This window comes from Atta cephalotes (assembly GCF_000143395.1).
Source record: "Atta cephalotes unplaced genomic scaffold scaffold00108, whole genome shotgun sequence".
Taxonomy (NCBI): Eukaryota; Metazoa; Arthropoda; class Insecta; order Hymenoptera; family Formicidae; genus Atta; species Atta cephalotes.
Window position 1 is genome coordinate 125,729 of NW_012130172.1, and position 20,775 is coordinate 146,503.

The 20,775-nt window shown below is 32.0% G+C and overlaps 2 protein-coding genes across 2 annotated transcripts in view; one reads left to right on the forward strand and one right to left on the reverse strand.

Moving 5' to 3' along the window:
- The first annotated feature begins 7,721 nt into the window (after window positions 1–7,721).
- LOC105625106 (inner centromere protein A) lies at window positions 7,722–10,984 on the forward strand. Its single transcript, XM_012206448.1, has 7 exons — window positions 7,722–8,129; window positions 8,225–9,346; window positions 9,425–9,595; window positions 9,813–9,997; window positions 10,078–10,462; window positions 10,549–10,675; window positions 10,761–10,984. The coding sequence occupies exons 1-7, from the start codon at window positions 7,722–7,724 to the stop codon at window positions 10,982–10,984; spliced, it is 2,622 nt and encodes an 873-aa protein (XP_012061838.1).
- Window positions 10,985–11,933: 949 nt separating this feature from the next.
- LOC105625111 (WD repeat-containing protein on Y chromosome-like) overlaps window positions 11,934–20,775 on the reverse strand; it is a 12,724-nt gene continuing 3,882 nt past the window's right edge. Inside the window, exons 3-16 of the mRNA XM_012206451.1 lie at window positions 17,119–17,230; window positions 16,919–17,055; window positions 16,636–16,830; window positions 16,337–16,466; window positions 15,907–16,112; window positions 15,580–15,780; window positions 15,193–15,437; window positions 13,383–13,640; window positions 13,220–13,297; window positions 12,880–13,139; window positions 12,541–12,781; window positions 12,302–12,476; window positions 12,045–12,245; window positions 11,934–11,954 (exon numbers count right to left, since the gene is read on the reverse strand). Coding sequence (XP_012061841.1) covers window positions 11,934–11,954; window positions 12,045–12,245; window positions 12,302–12,476; window positions 12,541–12,781; window positions 12,880–13,139; window positions 13,220–13,297; window positions 13,383–13,640; window positions 15,193–15,437; window positions 15,580–15,780; window positions 15,907–16,112; window positions 16,337–16,466; window positions 16,636–16,830; window positions 16,919–17,055; window positions 17,119–17,230 — 2,460 coding nt within the window. The remainder of the gene's footprint in view (window positions 11,955–12,044; window positions 12,246–12,301; window positions 12,477–12,540; window positions 12,782–12,879; window positions 13,140–13,219; window positions 13,298–13,382; window positions 13,641–15,192; window positions 15,438–15,579; window positions 15,781–15,906; window positions 16,113–16,336; window positions 16,467–16,635; window positions 16,831–16,918; window positions 17,056–17,118; window positions 17,231–20,775) is intronic.

Here is a 20,775-nt window from a genome sequence, read left to right on the forward strand (position 1 = left end):
GTATAATAAAGTATAAGTAAGTAACTAAGAATAAAATAGTATATATATATATATATATATATATATATATATATATATATATATATATATACTAAACACACACACACACACACACACACACACACACACACACACACACACACACACACACACACACACACACACATATATATATATATAAAGATGATCCATTTAAATCAAATATCTTGAATATTTCGCTTATTTTTGATGATACAAAAAAAGTATCAAATTAGTTTTAAAAAAAATGTAACGGTTTCAAGGGGGATGTATTTTGGTCATGTTGTTTTTTTCTAAGTAGAGGCAAAAAGATATAAAGAAGTCTGTTCGCGTTGCATGAAATCCCCAAATATTTTTGCACTTAAAATGAGATAGATATATATTTGGTTTTGAAAAGAGAGAAAGCAAAGATGCCGAATGCAAAAAGTGCAAGCAACGCGAACAAACCTAAGGTCATTTCCACTATTTTAAAAATTTTGGTCACGTGGTGATCAAACAAAATTTTGATCCTTTCTGTCATTGAAATAGCCAGTTAGAGCAGTTTGTGAAAATTTGCCTTTATGCAAAAATCTGTACTGCGACTGTTACTCTGGATGTACAATAGATTTTTAAGCCTTAAGCTATAAGGAATGGACGAATCATAATCAATTATTCTCCTCGAATTCGATTGCAATTGGCTAATTCTTACATGGTCTTTAGGGCTGCCTTAGACAAAATTTCTGTAACAGTTATCTAAATCGTGAACTTAAGCCAATCAAGATACTGTTTTAAATCTACGTACTATAACGGAAACAGAAATACCAGTAAACTTATCCATAAAGCGAGTTTCAATCAGTTGAAATTTATTTTATTGTGAGGTTATGGATAAATTTACTGTTATTTCCATTTTTTAGAGTAGAATCTTAAGGTTACTATTACAGAAATTTTGTCTGCGGCAACCCTAAGCCATAAGGAATAGACGAATCACAATCAATTATTCTCCTCGCATTCGACTGTAGTTAATCAATTTCTTACGGCTTAAAACTTAAACAACTATTATAGATCCAGATTCCTTACCCCGGAACTATAATAGAGTTTTAAGCCTTAAGCCACAAGAATTAGTCGAATTCGAGGAGAATAATTGATTATGATTCGTTCATGTATTGTAGATCCGAGATTATACATTATGCAAAATCTATGCGCGGTCCTTAAGAGGCCTATTCTTGAAAATATCACATACAGACTTCTATTATAACACTAGACTGTTAACTCTCCACTTTCCCTGTTGTCAAATGATATGTATTACTTGTGGCACATGCGCATTGTAAAGGTAGAATCACATAATGCGGAAAATGACTATGGAATAGAAAATACATCATAGAAATAACTGATCAGTGTTATTCTACGTTATTTGGAATAACAATTAGTTATTTCTGACGCATTCTCTATTCCGCAGTCGTTTTCTGCACTGTGTGATTTCATCCTACAACCGCATATGCGCAGAATACAATGATCGGTATTCATAACCAGATTTTATATTTAAGATCGTCTCAAGTACAGTCTTAAGATGTTATGAACAAATCAGAGGATCGCATTAGCAACTTAAGACATTACTTAAGACGGTTTTAAAATAAGAATCGATTATAAATACCGGCCAAAATGTTATATACTTTCATATAATATATTCGAAGAGATTATATATACACACATAGAATAAAATTAGGCTTATTCAATGCGTTTTTTCATGAAATGAAAGAATCTGAGATAAACAGTGGTGCACATGATTCATAATAGTTCGTGAAAATTAAAAAATTAGTTAACTTTTAAAATTAAAAGTTAGATCGCCAATGACATCTCTTTATATACTTAAGAACTAATCACAAAGATGCTGATCACGTGATCTATTGACATCTCTTTTCTATACATGATAGTTTTCCATTCACTGCGCATAGGCAACACTTTTATATTGTATAAGAAAAAGTGGGAAGTTAGAAGTGTTATAATAGAAGTCTATGGCCTAGTTTCCATCGAGAGTGTAAATTCCCCTGTTGTTCGACTGTAACAGAAGAATACTCGATTGTAGTTGGTTGGTTCTCACATTCTGATTCTGGGTATCGATTATGTAAATTTTCACGAAACTTTCATTTTTTTTACTTTTTTATGTATCAATTTCACGTGAAAAGTTTCACTTTCAAACGATATCAGACTTAGTGATTATGTAAGAAAATTAAGAGAAAGTGATATCAGATGTAAGGAAGTTATGAAAAAATGAAATCATAAGGCGAATTTACATCATTTCTCTCATGGTGTAATAAATAAGGTGATCATTGCGCATATTGGCAGAGGTCCGTAATCTTGACCAATTAGAGCTATTATTTTGCGGCGCGCTATCGATATGTTTGAAAATTAAAGAGAAGAGAAAGAAAGTGTAATGATTTTTAAAGGCGAATCATAGTGAATTTTTATTAAAAAATCGACTTTCTTATTATTGTTTAAAATACTCTGATGTAGATATGAAAAATTAATTGATAATATTGATGTAGATATGGCTATTCAAAGAATAACTCATGAATAATTCGATCCTTCTAAATTAATTTAGCACATATTTGATAAAAACTCAGGAGCTGCTTACATTCAAATACATTTGAATTTGGAAAAATCGTCTTGGCTCTCCCTAATCACTTTAGCTTCTCCCCTAATAAAAATATATATAAGGCGATTTTTGGCATATTTCTAGTATAGCAATCAAAAGCAACCGCGACTAAGGTTATCTTCGTTTTCAGGGATCAGAAGATAAAGATAGCCTAATAATCGCGGTTGCTTTTGGTTGCTATATATCAGAAGCGTGCCAAAAATTGCCTATAATAGAATTGTTAAATAAAATATGTCATTTATTCAAAACAAAGAATAATGAAAACATAGAATAATGAAAACAAAACATTAAATATTTAAGTATACTGTTTAAATTTTGTTACACATATGTTTTAATTTTTTCTTCTCCTTTCTTGTAGAATTCTTTTGTTTTATAAAATAATTAATAAGCCGCAGACGTATATATGTACGGCATCTCACTAAACAAGCACTGTCACCGGCAAAGAAATTTTAGTGTATATAATGCTTGTTAATTTGTCAAAAATTAGATCTTCTGTGCTAAATAATTTGCCGTGAAATTTAAGGAACTCTTCGTTTATAACATTGACCACTAACTGTAAATTTTTAGAGGGATATAAACAGTTGCCTCTAGATAGATAAACCAATCATCTTTGGCAGGAAGATCTGTAGTAGGCACCTACTAGGTATTTGTGCTGAAATCTGTGTGCAACATGTCCAGCAACGTATATGAGTGCTTTTTTTTCGACAGTTTCAAGTTACCAATTAAAAATTTGAATTTATTTTACTCCATTTTCGTTTATCAATATAAATTAATAGAGGATATTTCTTAAATAACGCCCATTAATGATATAGTGATATTCCTAATAAAAAATTGAATCGAAGTCCTCTACCATTTTGCAATTTTCACAATTTTTTTTAGTTAGCCACTAAGCAAAATTTCTAAAACCGACATATAAGATAACTTCTAAAATATCTTTTAGAATTCTTTAAGAAACATCTTCGAAATATATATAAATAAATTTTATTCCTAAAACTTTCTTAATGAAGCAAAAAGGTCGGATATATTAGGGTGATAAGAGCACTGTAATCCTTGTGCAAACAATCCGGTAACAATTCACTTTAATAATAATTCACACTTATATATTTTGGCTCACTTTTGAGCCATCTTCAGAGACAATATAATGTTATAAATACAATATAAAGTTTCTATACAACTCATTTCAGTGAGTCACCTGCATTTATCCACTGAAACTAATATATTAGGTGTAGTAAAAAGAAATCCATTATTTTTCCATTCAATTTCATGCAAAAATAATGGATTTCTTTTTACTACACCTAATATAAAACGAACTCTACTAATACTATTACTAGAAATCTAAAATGTATTAAAATTATTAAAATTAAATTAAGTTGAAAGTCAAATTGATCATTATAAAATGATAACAGCTCACTAAAATAAGTAATTACTATATCACAAACTTATTAGAAAGTAAATCATGAAGGCCCCGCGTTATTTGTATCATTTTTTAAAGTTTGCATACAAGGCAAAGGAAAGTTTTTTACTGTCCGCAAATAATTATACGTTTTAGCGTTAACTGAGTGAAGGGCAATCGCAGAGGAAATATCTTCAGCCGACCAATTAATACGTTTGTATTAATTTTTGTTCTTTGTTTGTTTTTTGAAGACATAAGTTTTTTGATCTGTCCTGGCATAAAAATTCAACGTATCATATGCGTATTTGTATTTTTTCAGCTTTATTTTTCATGTTCTTATTAAATTGGAAGAACTTGTTGTTTTTCAATTAATTTTTTAGATGCTGATTGTCTTCGGCGAGCTGCGCATTATATAGCTATGTATACTTGAGATTGAATTTTTCATTTTCTTCTTGCAATATTTTCAGACGTTTTAAAATCCTTTCCATTTCATCATTGAACTGAATATCCATTTGATGTAAAACATACATTAAATATAAAAATTAATATAATATAGTACATGAACGTGGAGCATTTAAAACCAAGTATAAAAAAATAATATTTAATAAATAATTTCGCAATTTCACATTCCACACAAACGATGTTTTTAAAATGTAACATATAGAAGTTTAGACATTTCATTCCTGTTGCTAGAAGCAATAAGTTTGTTATTAAATGATATGTTACAATTACAACGTTGAAAAAATAATCGTAAAAAGAGTAATTTTGAACATTTGATAAATACTTTAGTAGTATTGTACAATTCAATTATTAATATAACATCTTTCAATTACTTTATATTATACATAATTTATTTGTAAATATTTAGACATATTGCTATATGTAACAAATTAATAATAAATACATACGACTGTATTGTTTCGGCACATTCTAATAACACGTCGAGTCTACTTTCCATTAGCTCTTTTTGCATTTCACTTTGTTCTGACATTGTACTGTTATTGTAATATTGATAAATAATATTATTACGTAAAATAAATCTTACTAATATGAATTACAAGGTATATTTTTAGTCCTTGATGTTGTATTACATAACACAACTCAGAATTGTTTCAACAACATAAATTTGTTACTTATTCTACTAATTCTTTATTTCCTTTCTGTTTCGATATTCAGATATTCTGTCGGTACTGCATCTTTCTTCAATCATCGAATCACTCATGATTGATTGACGGTGGAGGCGAAGAGTGCGAAGGAAGAAAGTAGTAGGGGGCCGCTCCGATGTTCTATCCTTAGCGCAAGGCGCACAATTGAGAGAGAAAGCTTAATTGGACGTGATGTCGGCTCGCGATGTCCTTTCGCTGTCTTACACATTTGTTACTCATAGTATGGGATATCCCGGTGTCTCTCGCTCAATATTCATAATAATATTCATAATAATACTTTTATTATACACAAAATATTGTAATTATGCATAAAAATTTTTAATATTGTAAAAAATTTGTGTGCATAATTACAACATTATGTGTAATTTTGAGACTCATTGTAATAGCTTTGCATGCATTTATAAATTTCCAGTAACACATACGTGTGTATGAATGTATAGCGCCGAACGCCGGGGACACAATTCCTGCCGATGCGTACAAATATGTATGTACGTGCATACGTATTTTAATAAGAAATTATACTCATTATTTGTTGTTCCTTATATACATATATAATCGAGAATAACAATGAATGTAACTCTAAAACAAAAATTAGACATAATGTCAAAAAATTTGTTATGCGGGGAAGAGTGTCGCGAAATTCTCAGAACTGTACGAAATTGGTAAAAACATGTTATTTCATTGTTCTTGATTGTATATAGTAAAAAAAAACAATATGTATTTAAAACTCGTAGAAAAATGTATGGGAAAACATCTCAGCAAACGAGAATGAATTGAAATGAAATGAAATGAATTCAGATTTTCAAAAATATTGATTCACGAAAATGAAATGTTAAAATGAATGCTTTTCAATCCTGAATGCATTTTTATTCATTTATAGAAATTGCATGAAGCATCTCTATGCCTTTCAATCTAAAAAATAATATTAGCTTTTTCTATGCATTGTGAATACTGTTCAATTTAAAATTTTGAATAGCAAATGCAGTTTTTCAATCCAATTGTATCCAATTAAATCCAAAAAAAAATATTCACTATTTAAAATACGCATTCGGAAAAAAATTTCAATCCATTTTAATCCAATCGTTTGCTGGGATAGCACAAACCTTACATTTCTGGATTGAAGCTGGAGAAATCTTCATCTGAATGGAAAAACGATATTTTTTAACCTGTTTCAGAAATTTCTATTTTTTATAATTCTCATTTTTAAATTTTTATGTGATTTTTATGCACTTCATATTTTTATCTTTTACTTATTATATATATTTAATTTAATATCACGCAAACGTTTTCTTAATATGCGAAGTTTCCTCTGGCAATGCTCTTCCTCTTCGTTCATTTACGGCGAGAAACCACAATATCCATTTCAAATATATATTTCAAATAGATATTCAAACATATTTGATATTCGAAAGCGAGAGAGTAGTGCAGTCTAATGCAGGAACAGAAACAGACCAAAAGATTGAAAAATAAGCTAGTTTATATCAATTTACTAAAAAATAACTAGATTTTCATATTTTAGGCATTTCGTTATTTGCCGAAAAATTTCCCGAGAACTATTTCACATTTTATAACAGCCAAAAATTACTTAATCACTTATTACATTCTATTTACATTACATGTAAATTTTTTCATTTTTTGTGTATTCATTCCTAGGGAAAACTTTACATAATCGATACCTTGATTTAAATCCTAGGTGGAAAAAAAGGCCCTAGGCCTGTAATCGCATACGAATAACTAGGAAAATGCTATAGTATATGTAACGCACACTACAGTATTTCCCTAGTTTTTCGTATGCGGTATTTTTCAAGAATAAAGGCCCAGGATATAGCCACATAAATGTATGCTCAACAAAAATTAGCTTATTACATTTTACGTGTGTCTTTATAAAAGAAACGCGATTGGATAATTTTCTTTATGCATTTATGCGGCTATGCAAGTTTGTGATTATACTCTCAGACTCTGACTGCGTTCAGCGTACTCACAGTTGAGTGGCGTTCGCTGTTATTGATATTCTTTTACATCATTCAATCAGCATTTTACATCTAGAAGAGTACATCAATAATAGCGAACGCTCACTCGATTGTTGAGTCCGTTGAACGCAGCCTGTTTTCTAGGGACTTTAGGCGATAAGTGTACATACTCGCGGACGTAATCAATAGCGGTTACAGATGTCGCCAATGCCCTGATTCAAATTAAACGGAAAAAGTCGTTATCCTTGTGGCGGCTGGCTGGGGATGGACATTCTGATTCAATTCAATTATCGATGTGCCCACCAAAGAGTAACTAGCGTTCGGTACGCAACTCCGAAGCTTATAGTTTTGTGTCGTGTGATTATTATTACTATTATTGTTATTATTATTATTATTTTTGTTGCTGTTAGTGTTATTCCGCAGCAATGTCATAATGTTGCTGAGATTCGTATTGTTTAGATAAAAATTAAATTAAAAAAATTAAACTGACACTTGTCTCTATCACGGAGATTGACGTACAACAACGAATCTCCTCTGGCGCCATGAATTCTCGATCGAAAGACGAGATCCGAGATATTATTCGCAAGGATCTGTTATTTATTCACAATCATGGTGTTGGACTGTCGAATCGTCTTGCCGAAGCTCTTGCAGATAATATGTCCTACGTGCATGAGCTGTTCGTACATTTGTCACAACCGTCATCTGGCCCACTTGTGGCAAAAACGCCGAAGATGCTGCGAAAGAAGATGACCCAGCGTATTGAAACCATACTCGAAGACGAAGTTTTTCAACAGGAAAACATCTCGCCAACTAGTTCCCTTTATTCTATCAATGAAGAGGAGCAAAAGGAGAACGAAGTAATGGGACATAAAATCAAAAGAGGAGCATACAAAAAAGCAGAGGATAATATCAAGAAACAAAGTTTTATTCTTAATGATTCCAAAAAGAAAGTAAGTAATGACAGTTTTCAATATCATACTTATGGTATTATGAGTTGATTTTAAGTCATAGAATATTATATAATATATGAGTTTATGAATATTAGGTAAAGAGAGAAAGCCATGTTAAAAGGAAAAAATATAATGTAAGCAGTTCTGATGAAGATAACAACGAAAATGTTTCTAAGTACAGTAAAGTTGAAGAAAATATAATAGATATAAAAAGAACAAAAAGAGTGACAAGGAAGAACTCGAAACAGATCATTCAGCTTACAACCCCAATTGAAAAATCAAAAATTACTGAAAAAGCTAAGGAGGCCAATGAAGATAATTTTAAATTACCAGTTCTACAACGTTCTTCTAGTAGAAGAAGTTCTTCTAGTAGAAGAAGCTCTTCTAGTAGAAGAAGCTCTAAGAATTCTCAAAATAGAGAAGTGAATAAAGTTAATGACGCCATTGTGCCCAATATAGATGATATTGAAGAACCATCTATGTATGAAGATGCAGTAGGAAGGCCTGTTCTAATTATGAATTCAACTCTAAAGCATAGCCTGTGTATGTCCGAAAAGGGATTAAATGCTACTGTAATATTAGAACGTTTACCAAATCAACCACCAAAATTAAATGAAACAGTAGTGATTCAGAAGATAATAAATGTAAAAAATAGTAATAGTTTGAAAGAAACAGAAAATACTAAGAAGACACTACCAAACAATATGCAACTATACAAAACATCTGCGCAATATGATGAATTAATTACAGATGATGAATCATCGCCTGAAGTGAAAAGATCGAAGAAGCAACTTAATAGGAAGCAGCCTAATGAAAAAGAGACAAAAGGTATGTTAGCGATATCTAGTGAGGATGAAACTTCTAATACACCAGTGAAAACCCTCAAAAACGCAAATGTGTCCACGGTCACACAAGAAAGTAAAACATATAAATCGAATGCATTATTTAGTCCTTATGCAAAAGAATCTGTGAAGAAGCGGGTTGAAGCATTTGAACAAGCGGTTATGCATAGTCCGAAGTCTGACATAGGTACTCCAACTAGAATAACTAGAACGAAAACTCGTGCAATGATCACTGCGGAAATGCAGATAGAAACAAAAACGACGGAGAAAAATGTTGCGCAAATATTAGCTCGAAAGTCGCTCGCTAAAGCTAAGAAGATTTCATTAGCGAAACAAAAAAACAATGCTGAACTTAAAGAGGTAAAAGAATCTGTGGTTATTTATAATTATTTTAATCTCTTTTATTCTCTTTTACTATGTTTCATTAACGATAAATTAAACTTTGTCTTTCAGAACAAAGAACAATTACCGGAACGAATTAATAAATTATTGACTCAAACTGATAGATCAAATGTAAAAATGCAACAGTTGAAAACGACACCTTTAAGCAAGACAAAATTGATGCAGCCTGTACTGTCTCTTAATCGTCTTCATACCCCTTCAAATATTCAAAATCTTTTGAATGTAAAATTAATACAAAATTTTATCTTTCTTAAATTGCACTATAGACTTATTCTTTTTAACTGAACCAATTTATCTTTCGTCCTTTTTTCTCCAAGAGGAAAGGAGAGGAAGAAAGATGAACTAGTGTAAAAATTCAGCCAAAAAGAACAGGTCCATAATGCAATTTAAGAAAGATAAAATTTTGTCATATTTATTTATTTACATACTTTTATTTTAGTATCCAAAAGTTATAACCGCCTCGCGCACCAATATTGTTACTGGCGTGGAGTCTTTCATTCAACCATCAAAAACTATTACAACTTCCAATTCGATAGAAAAGTTAGAGGAAAAGAGACGGCACGAGGAAGACGCGAGAAAAAAAAAAGACGAAGCTTTGAGATTACAGACGGAAGAGAAGAAAAGGTATACAAAAATTTCGTAACACTAATCAAAAGATTTGCAGGCGGTACAATCATATATCTCGATATATACTTTGTATACAGAAAGCGGCAAGAGAAGGAACTCAAAAACAAATTAGCAAGAGAAGCTAAGGAGAAGCAAGAATTAGAGAAACGGCAGAAAGCCGAGAAAGAAAGAGAAGAGAAGGCAAAATTAGCTCTTTTGATTCAAGAAAGGCATCGCGAGGAAGCGGAGAAGAAGCGTCTTGCCCAATTGCAACGAATACAGGAGAAGGAAGAACGTCGCAAATTGGAAGAGCAACAGAGATTGCAGAGATTACAAGAACAAGAGGAAACGGAACGTCTGTTGGCTGAGCAAAGACGTCGAGAGCAAGAAGCTGAAAAACGTAGGGAAGTGGAAGCAAGGGCTCAACAAGTCGCTGCTGAAGCTTTGAAACAGAAAAATCAGTTACTTACAACCCAAGCTAAAGTGAGTTATCTTTTTATGATGGAAAAAAATTACTTCATCCTACTTTCACTCAAAACTGATAAATCGCTTACTTGATTTTTTTGCAGAACAAACAACAGACTAATAATAAGTATCAAGGTACTGTGAATTATGTGTTAGATAGTGAACCTGATGATGATGATGAATCAGACGATGAAAGCAAACCGAAGCACGAGATACCGTATTGGGCGCAGGGTACGTATACTTTCTTTTATATCTTAAATCATCATTAAAGTAAGAAGAAAAGAATATGAATCTATCTATTCTTTTTTAATTGCAGCGCACATTCGCAAAGTACAACTCGCGATGCAACAATATATTCCCGAAAGAATAGTTTATAAATTCTTCAATACTCGTAAGTGCACGCCAGATTTGACTGAATTATTCCAGGGTATAGATAAAAATCGATTGAAGCGTACATCCAGTGCAATCTGGAAAACGCCACCACGTATTTCCATGATGGAACCTGAGTTTGTCGAACGAAAATTGCCTTTAAAAAATTAATATGACAAATACATGTGGATATAATTAGAGGCATTAAGTATATATTATAGTATTGTATGCATGTGAAATGTAATAATGTTTAAGGCAAATTGTTTTAATTCGACATGAAGCCGCGTTGTTCGTTATTATATCCCAATATTCATAAAATGATGTTGTACGTAGATATCTTCATGATTTGACAATTTAATTTTTTTTTACTTATTTATCTATTTTTATATATTTTATCTTATTTGCTGAAGAAGAAGTAAAGCCTAAACATATAATTAGATAATCGACTTAGTAAATAATTAGATAAAATAATTGCTATGAATACGAGTTTTACAAATGTGAGTAAATTAATTCTCATTTTAATTTATACCATGTGTAAAATATGTACTATTTTATTATATATACTAACATTTTGCAAGAGTTTATAAAGTTCAAATGATGGAGAGCATTGCGGTAGATTTCATTTTGTGGAAGTGCCTTTGCCTCTTTATTACAGAAGAGCGCAGTAGTTCATCTTCTTAAATATATCTTTTTACTGTAATTATAAATAATTTAAAAATATATATATATATCAAAGTATTCGACGGACAGCCTGTGTGATATCTTTTCAAAGATTTCGAATAAAAATAAAAATCCATACGTAGGTTCTATTTTCTGTCCAAGCAAGAGTGTTTTCTGCGCCTCTACAGATTTTAAAGAGTAGGTTGGTAAATACGTATAAATTGGTATCTACAAATATAAAATTTCTACAAGTTAAAATTCAAGTTAAAATTGCATTATAACGAATTCGATTAGATGCATTCAGTGCGCACTCGTGCATTAAAGCCATCGTACACATTTACGTAAAAATTCGATATAAATATAAAAATGAATTAAACAATAAAATCCTGAACACATTTTATTGAACTGTTAAGTAAAGTCATATTTTATAATTTGAAATATTTGCATTTTACACAAATTATTAATATGCATCTAACCGAATCTGCTATTACATAACAACATATAATGAATTTTACAAAATATATATTTTAATATATATGAAGTATGTATAATTGTATATGCATGTACTCACGTATGACAAAGTATTGTCTAATTGCAGATATTTCTGATAGATGTTTCCAGGCAACTGTGATTCATAATATGTCTCGAGCACAAGACTATCGAATTCCTTCCCGTACAACATATATTGCTCTCCTTCGAGAGTTTCTTTTGAGATGTCGATTTCCTTTTCTTCAATCTTTATCGGTAATCTTTTCATACCACCATGAAGTACCTTTGCATCATCCCAAATGTATACATTGTTCTTGTATATATTTTTTTCAAATTTACCTTCAAAGTAGTAGAACTGGCAAATCCCTTAATGTCTGCTGGAAGCTTATAATCCTCGAAATATTTTTGCACGGGCACAGTAGGCAGAATCGGGATCCAATCTCTAAACGTACCTAATGTTGATATATAACGACCTCCATAACTCCACAAACGTACTGTGCGATCTGCGCTACCGCTATTATTTATTAAAATTTTTTAGTAAAGAAATGTATCAAAACCTTTATAATAATTGTATATACCTGATTATCACTCGCGCGCTAGAAATAATTTGAAGAGAAGTAATTCCCCGTGTATGACCACGCACAGATGACAGCAGAAGTGGCAGCATTTGATTTCGTACTGCTCTCTTCGCTCTTCCGTCTATTTTATCTTTCCATAAAAATGGGAATTCTAATCTCAGTAACGGCATACAAATTTTCGGTGGATTTGGTAGCATGTAATTCGAAAGAAGCCAAACTTTTATATACCCTATACTATGACCTTTAAGGGGAAGTTCCAGGAATAAAATTGTAGACATTAGAAAAAAGATTTAACTGAAAAGTTAAGGATATAATCAAATCTTTAGAAAGTTCCAAAACCTGTTATAAAAAATTGATTTTCAGGATCAGTAGCTAAGGATGTGGCACAGTCACCGACAGTGTGTATGACTGAAAAAGCTCCTAAAAATCCCGCCGCAGGATGATGCGTCCATACTTGTATCAAACCGGAATCGAGAGCAACCAGCAGTGTGCCGACATCAGGTTTCGTTTCTCGCGCTGCTAGAAAGATTATCGCGCGTACCGCAGTTACGCGAACAATGTTCAATGCTGATTCTTGATGAACACATGGAGTCAATTTTCTGTTTCACGAGGATTCGATTTAAAACATTTCGACAAAAGAAACCTTTTCTTTTGTAGCCATAAGTGTATTATTATTTACTTAAGCTGCTGATTAATGGATCCACTGATCTCATTCAATTTTCTAAACTCTTTCTGTGCGTTCGTCATTCTCGTGTTCCTATTAAGTCAATTAGCTTTCAATTGCAAGTTGCTAGCATTTACTGTATCAATTATTGTTCATGAAAATATCAAGTTGACATCACCTTCTATTAACATCAGTCACTTGATACTTTCTAAAAGGCTGGCCCGTTTCAAGATTCCAGAGAATTAATTCTTCGTTGTACGATCCGGTAGCTAATAGCTGTGGATATCTTGCAGCCAAGCATAGAATGTCATCGGTGTGACTGGTCGTCCAATTCTTTTTGCATATATCAGATTCGAAAATCGATAATTCTGTCACATGTTTATTCCAACCGCAGCACAGAATTCGATTTTCGTACCATGTGATGTTCGTTATTTCGCTGCAGAAAAAATAATGTGAAATGAAAATTTATTACATCGTTCATGATATCGACGAAAAATAACATTAGAAAATATTCTCTAATATCGAATTATTTAGATTTATTCATGCATTGCATGATTTAGTCGCATGCTCCAACATGCTTCTACTATAGCAACGTGCTTGTGGAGCGCATAGAAGCTATTGTATGTGACGCGAATAAACCTTTATATTACATTGGATTAATCATTAATGTATACTAAAAGCTGCTATGTGTGAGATTAGCAAAGTGTAAAAGCATATAAATATGTATTTTAAATGATTATAAATGATAGTATTATTGCTATGTTAATTAACAGAATATAATATATTATTTTATTGTCAAAAAGTTGATTATACGAGGGAAAATCAAAAAGTAAGATCAATATTGTATATTAAATAAAAAAGTAGGGCGGTATCGCAGCCCATTCTTATTTTAAAATCATTTTAAGTAATGTTAAGATATTAATGCAGCTCTCTGATTGACTCATACCTCATCATCTCATCTTAAATATTGTAGTCAAAACTTAATCTTAAATATAAGAATCAACTATGAATATCGCTCAAAGACGAAGACATTCTGATAATCAAGCCATGTTTATATGTTTAAAAGTGCTATGACTAACTTCAGAAAATTCTTGATTATGTTAATCACTTGTCAAAAAGTCACTTGCTCCCCCAAATCCCACTTATGAATCTGTCACAACTCTACTTGCATACATAGAGAACATTGACCTTTTTTATTCATTCTCACATTATGCACTGATTCATTGGCTGCATTCAGCAGAGAAAATAGCTTGGCAACTGTTGTAAAATTCTTCAATATAATTGATTTTTGCTTTCGCGGTTTCTTATAGATCTAAACGTATAAACTAATGGCATTGAAGAATTTTACAATAGTTGCGAAACTGCTTTCTCTGCTGAATGCAGCCATTGTCGTGCGAGTGATCGAATTTACCATAATTCAAATAACTTCGTTTCCAATTATAATTACAACAAAAACTTTTGGAAAAAAAATTGTATAAATAATTTTTCGAAAAATGTAATTTTCCAATTACAATACTTTTTGTAATTTAAGGTGTTTTTCTTTGGGATACACTAGATGTAGCCTTGCACTATACTAGTTGCATGTAAACGTTATACTGTACTGGAGTGCACATCATGGTGTACAATATAACTTCATTATTGCGCTAAAATCCCGGTTGATTTCTATTTTTAAATTTTAAATGTCACACTGGTTCTATATCTTTTTGAGATGATATAGCAAAATCCTACTTTGTGTATAAAATTTGTACTACACCGTAGCTACGGAAATACGTACACTAGGCTTGTTTTTTTAGCTGAACTTTTGCACCAATTCATTTTCTTTTTCTCTTCAGGAAGAAAGAAAAAGAAGGATGAACTGGTGCAAAAGTCCAAAAAGAAAAAGCATACTGTTTAAATATGTATGTTGCACTAGGAAAAACGCTATTACTATGAAATGTCATATAATTTATAAGAAAAAAAGCAGTTATTTAATATCCGCTGATTCCTACCATTGATGATCAATCATTATATCGTGTATACAGATTCCGGTATTGTAATTCCACATTTTCACTGAACCATTTCTTGCGCCAGTTACTAAAAATTGCTCCGAATCGTCGAAGCAAGCCGCCGTGATCTCGATGTCGGCGTACTGCCCATATCGTATAACACTGTGAGCGTGTGATATCAAATGTAAACGGCGTCCGTACCATGGATCCCATACGATGATGCATGAATCTAATCCTGTAGAAACAATCTGCATTCCGATAAAATAACATATCATTTATTAAAACTGTGCAACTGTATATTATTTTATTGAATTGTACAACTCTGTTTTACTAAATAATTTAATTTTTATTAATGATTTTATTAATGATTTTTGGATAAGAGGAAGTTACCACACGGAAGAGCTGATTGTAGAGAACACAACTGACGCCCTTGGTGTGCGTATAGCCGTCCGAGATTTCCTCGTTAATTACGTGCTCACAAACGAGAACAGCTATCATCATGCTGGCAATAATCATCGTACAGGTCAGTGTGTTGAACACTACGGTCATCGGAGTGTGTTCACTCAGCTCGCGCGGTAATTTGCTGTATGTCTGTTTACGAAATGTACACATCTTCTATTATTTATTAAAAGAAAATATGATTTATTAAACGATAAGAAAAATAATAATGTTCAACAGAAAGAAGACTACTATCTAAGAATTGTAATTTCTCTATACCTGAATGCAGCTAAGAGTTGGAACGTCCCATACTTTTATGCATCTGTCTTTCGACAAGGAAAAAATGCGATTGCCAGCGTTAGTTATGACAAGCGCGCAGATAGTCGATCGGTGCCCCAACAAAACAGCATTTGCTTTCCTGGGGACAAATGGATTCCAAACGCGAACCACGCAGTCTGGTCCACCCGTTACCAATACATGACTTTCTGAAAAAATCATTGTTTTAAAATCGGATCTGATTTACATCAAAATCTCCGTAACTGCAATTGCAAAGCGAAAGGATACCATCGCAGAGCGTGAAACAGGATATTCCCATGCGAACTTGAAATTTATGTTGCATCTTTGTCCCACTCGTATCGAAAACGTACAAAGAACAATCAGAGCATTGGCTACTCGACACAAATGCACGTAAGCTTCCATAATAAGCTACCTGGCTCGTCCAATTTGTATGTATATTTTTTAATTCTATGACATCTAATCCTTGTATCTTCCCCTAATTGTAGTAATCTTTTAGCAAAGTAATTTTCCGCAAAATCTTCGACTATATCTATGAAGCAAACCTTTAATTTATATTGGAATAAGATGTAATCAAATTTGAACCTATTTTGAAATTGTGCAATAAACAATTGTATAGAATAATTATTCACTTTAAAGGAGGCTTCTTCGATGATCTTGACATATGTAGTCAAAATCATGGCCCTGAGTGGACCTCCAATAGGTTTTACTTACTTTAATGACATTGTCGTAACGGAAAATGATCAAGTCACTTGTAATATATTGCTTGAAAGGTCCTCTATCCATAGGATTAAAGGCCATGATTATAATAGATCCACTCGTATCACCTAGGACGATGTAAGAATTTTCATTCATATTTCTACTAAAGTAATAGTGCATGCAAACGACTGCATTTTCCAAACTGGATATCTAGAAATATCATTTATTATTCATTACAATTAACAATGGATAGATGATAAGTTTTACGAAATCTGATTAATCTGTGTTAATCACTGACCAGTAAGCGAAGCTCAAACTTTTTTGCCGCGACGTCGTAAAATCTCAAATCGCATTCTGTTGAACTCGTGCATACCATCTGAACATCCGGTAGCACGATCATATCAGTTATAGCAGTAGATTGCACTTTTAAGAACGCTGCAAAAAAGGTACCGATAAAAGTGTTAACTGAAAATGAGAGAGAAGTTAAGAAGTACTAACGATTCTTAGACTGCACAGTACGCTCATAGTTAAGATCTAATGACCAATAATTAATCACGCCCTCTCGACTAACAGTTAGATAACAACCTCGGCGGAAACTCGTGCTTCTATCCTAAAAATTGACATAATAAATCTGCGATAACTGTAAGACAAAAGTAAACAATATTTTTTTCGGAAGAGTGATCGATGCAAAAATCGATCAACTCTTTTTTTGTTAAGAATCAGAATATGTTTTTCCAATTAAGAAATATATTTTTCCAATCTATTTCAGAACGTAAAAAAGTATTACTATTGATACAGGAGAATGAGCTTTCTCTGAGAATATAATAAAAGAAGAGATTGATTTGCGTATCAGTTCTTTTCAAAAAAAATTCTTATATTGTAATATATATTTGTAAGAATTTTTTATATTTAAAATTTATTAAGATGTCTGGTAAAACTTTCCCTTTACACAGTTAACTCCAAATGACCTCCAACTGACTTTGAATTTGACCTTAATCCTCATGAAGATCATTGATCTTTCCCATCGTTCGTTATTTATTTAAAAAAAGTTATTACATAACAAAACTGGATTTATAAATAAAATAATTTTTAGATAGGGGTATGAGATAAATCTCAATATGAGATAAATCTCGATGAGCGCAAAGCGAGTTCCATCCTCCCTCCCTCCTCTGCCAAGAAATGGACAACTTTTCTCGCGAAGCGAGTTTTATCCCATTTCCCCCTGCCAAGGGCGCTCGATTTTCCACGCGAAGCGAGATCCACTCCTCCCCCATCAAAATACTGCTGAAATATATATCTTTTGTGTTTAAAAATTGTTTGCTATTAATAAAAATTGTTTTGTTCATAACTTTTTAATGAATAATGAATGACGGAAAAGATCAATGATCTCCTTGAGGATCAGGTCATTTGAGGTTGACTATATAAAGGAAAAATTTTACTAGATTTCTAATAAAATATCTTAAACTTTTTCAAATTTTAAAAGTTTTCGTAGAAAATTATAGAAATCCTAGAATATTTTAGTATATATATATATATATATATATATACAGGGAGTGTCATCAAAATCCGGACAAATCGAACAATTTCTTTAAACAAAATGTTTTAAATGAAAAATTAAATATTATAAAAATTCTTTTACATGGCACTTGAAGGATCTCTGTAGAGCACAATTATGTATTAGCTTAAATGATGGCCTCTATTCTCGGTCTGAAGCGTTCGCACACACATGTAATGTAGCGCTGTCCATGTCGACGAATACTCAACAGCGGTTCTTAATGTCGTCACATTGGGATGCCGATACTTGTTTGTGACCCTTTCAACTTCACTCCACGTAGTAGTCCAAGGGATTTAAATCTGGCCTGTTGGGAGGCAGAATTCCTTGGACCAAAACATATCGATATTGTCTGAGAGCCAAGTTTAAGTCAAATAACTATGGCGTCCATATTTTTCAGCAGGACGATGCACTGGCTCATACGAACCGATGCATCGTCCTGCTGAAAAACATATGGACGCTATAGTTTTCACCTACGGCTTCACTACATCAGAACGCGCAAATACAGTTCTTTTGTGATAGTTTCCTTTTTTTTTAAAGAAATGTGATGGCAAATGTGACATCATCCTTACTGGACACCTAGCACATAAACATTGGCCGGAAATTTCGTTCTGGCAACAGAGATATCCTTGGGATTGTAGGCGAACGATCGATCATTCCTCCGATTTATTTTTGGCATCAACAGTAAACATTTTTTCGTCAGAAAAAAACTGATTTGTCGCTTCGTTTTTCAAAGAATACAAGATTGTAGTGAGCAACTCGGCTTGTTCTGGCAGCCTCAGAAAGCATATGTCGTATCTTTAATGTGTACGATTTGTATCGAAGGTTCTTCTCGGCAATTCGAATTGTTAGTTGGTTTACAATAATCAATGCTAATTTTCGCAACGATTGCCCTAGGTCATCCGAAATCAGCGTTTGAGCGCTTTTAATTGGGGGGCCTCAACTGAGGTGCGTTCCTCGCGGTGCGTTCTTCGAGTGACTCTTCCTCGTTGGCATACTGGAACCTTCGTTGGACAGTTCTAAAGTCGTATATTTTGCCACTACGTCATAATTGATCTCGAGTATCCAAAGAATTATTTCCGTTGCTGAGTGCCTAGCGCGAAGGCCTTCGATGATCGTGGCTCTTCGATTATACTCCGCATTCAACATCACGGCTATTTTGAGAATATGAATGTTTACTAGAAGCATCAGACTTTTTCGGACGCCAATAACAACCTCTGACGGAGGTACAATATAGTGGAAAATTTAAATTGAAATTTGTTCGGATTTTGGCACCCTGTACATTCATAAACATAATTATATATAATGATATATGAAATATGTCCATACATATTCATACATCCTTTTTTCTTTTGTAAAATGATTTTTTTCTAAAACAATGTGAAAATTATTCTGCAGTCTTTTATATTTTCTAATTATTCTTTTTAATAATAAAACAGTAATTTCACAAAAGAAAGAAGGATATATGTACAGACATATTTCATATGTATATAATCATACATATATAATTATATTTTTATTCATGTTTATACATGTTATGTATATTTATATATATTTATGCATGAACAATTTTTTACTATTCATGCCATAATTAATTTTTAACCAAAATATATATGCTAATATATTTAATTTATAACTAATAATCTTAATATTACTTATGTATTATAATTTAATTATGTTAATGATTTCGTAATAATAATATAAAAAAAATATAATAATTTAAAAAAAATTAATATTTATTGTATTGGTGATATCTTTTTACTTATTCTATATTGGCACTGTCATTGTTCGTTTAATTTTTTATTTAATATTTAATTTAAGACAAAAATTATAAAGGTTAGAAAGAGAAACTAAGATGCATTATAAAATAAAATATGTCTTTTTACTTATTCTATATTGGCACTGTCATTGTTCGTTTAATTTTTTATTTAATATTTAATTTAAGACAAAAATTATAAAGGTTAGAAAGAGAAACTAAGATGCATTATAAAATAAAATATGTCAAACAAGGAAAGATTGAGTATGCCAACTTCTCGATACGAAATATGTTTCACGTTTCACGTTGGTAATTTTTGTCTCAGGCGACATCCCTGGATTAGTATAAGCTATGGCAGAAAACGAGACGTAACTGTCGTAATCATAACATAAGATAAAGGGTCCTCTACATAGAAGTCATAGATAATCGTGAAGTCTTAAGTCATAAGAAATCAACTAATCACAATCAAATATATAGATATATAAAGAGAATATTCGATTAGAATTGGTCAATTTCCTACGACTCCTTTAAGAGGATCCTTTAAAAGCCTCAGCACAATAATGGTCGTAACTGAATCACGAATCGTGAGTCGTAATCGTATGTCAACACACACAATGTTTTGACGTATTTGTATGCCGTATCGATCACGCGTCTTTTGTGATAGTACATGTCTACATCAGCGGTCACTTTTGGTGAAATTACAAATCGTTAACGGTAAGTTGACATCATATAACTTTTCAACAAATTTCGAAATGATTAAAAAATATAACTTTATATATCAAGTCCTTCGTTAATTATATTAATCGAATCGATATATATATATATATATATATATATATATATATAT

Bases quoted from the DNA above. Each gene is read 5' to 3' on its own strand.
- LOC105625106 (XM_012206448.1), top strand. From the start codon at position 7,722: ATGAATTCTCGATCGAAAGACGAGATCCGAGATATTATTCGCAAGGAT. The intron at 9,596-9,812 runs GTAAAATTAATA...CTTTTATTTTAG, and splicing joins ATATTCAAAATCTTTTGAAT to TATCCAAAAGTTATAACCGC. The intron at 10,676-10,760 runs GTACGTATACTT...TTTTAATTGCAG, and splicing joins GATACCGTATTGGGCGCAGG to CGCACATTCGCAAAGTACAA.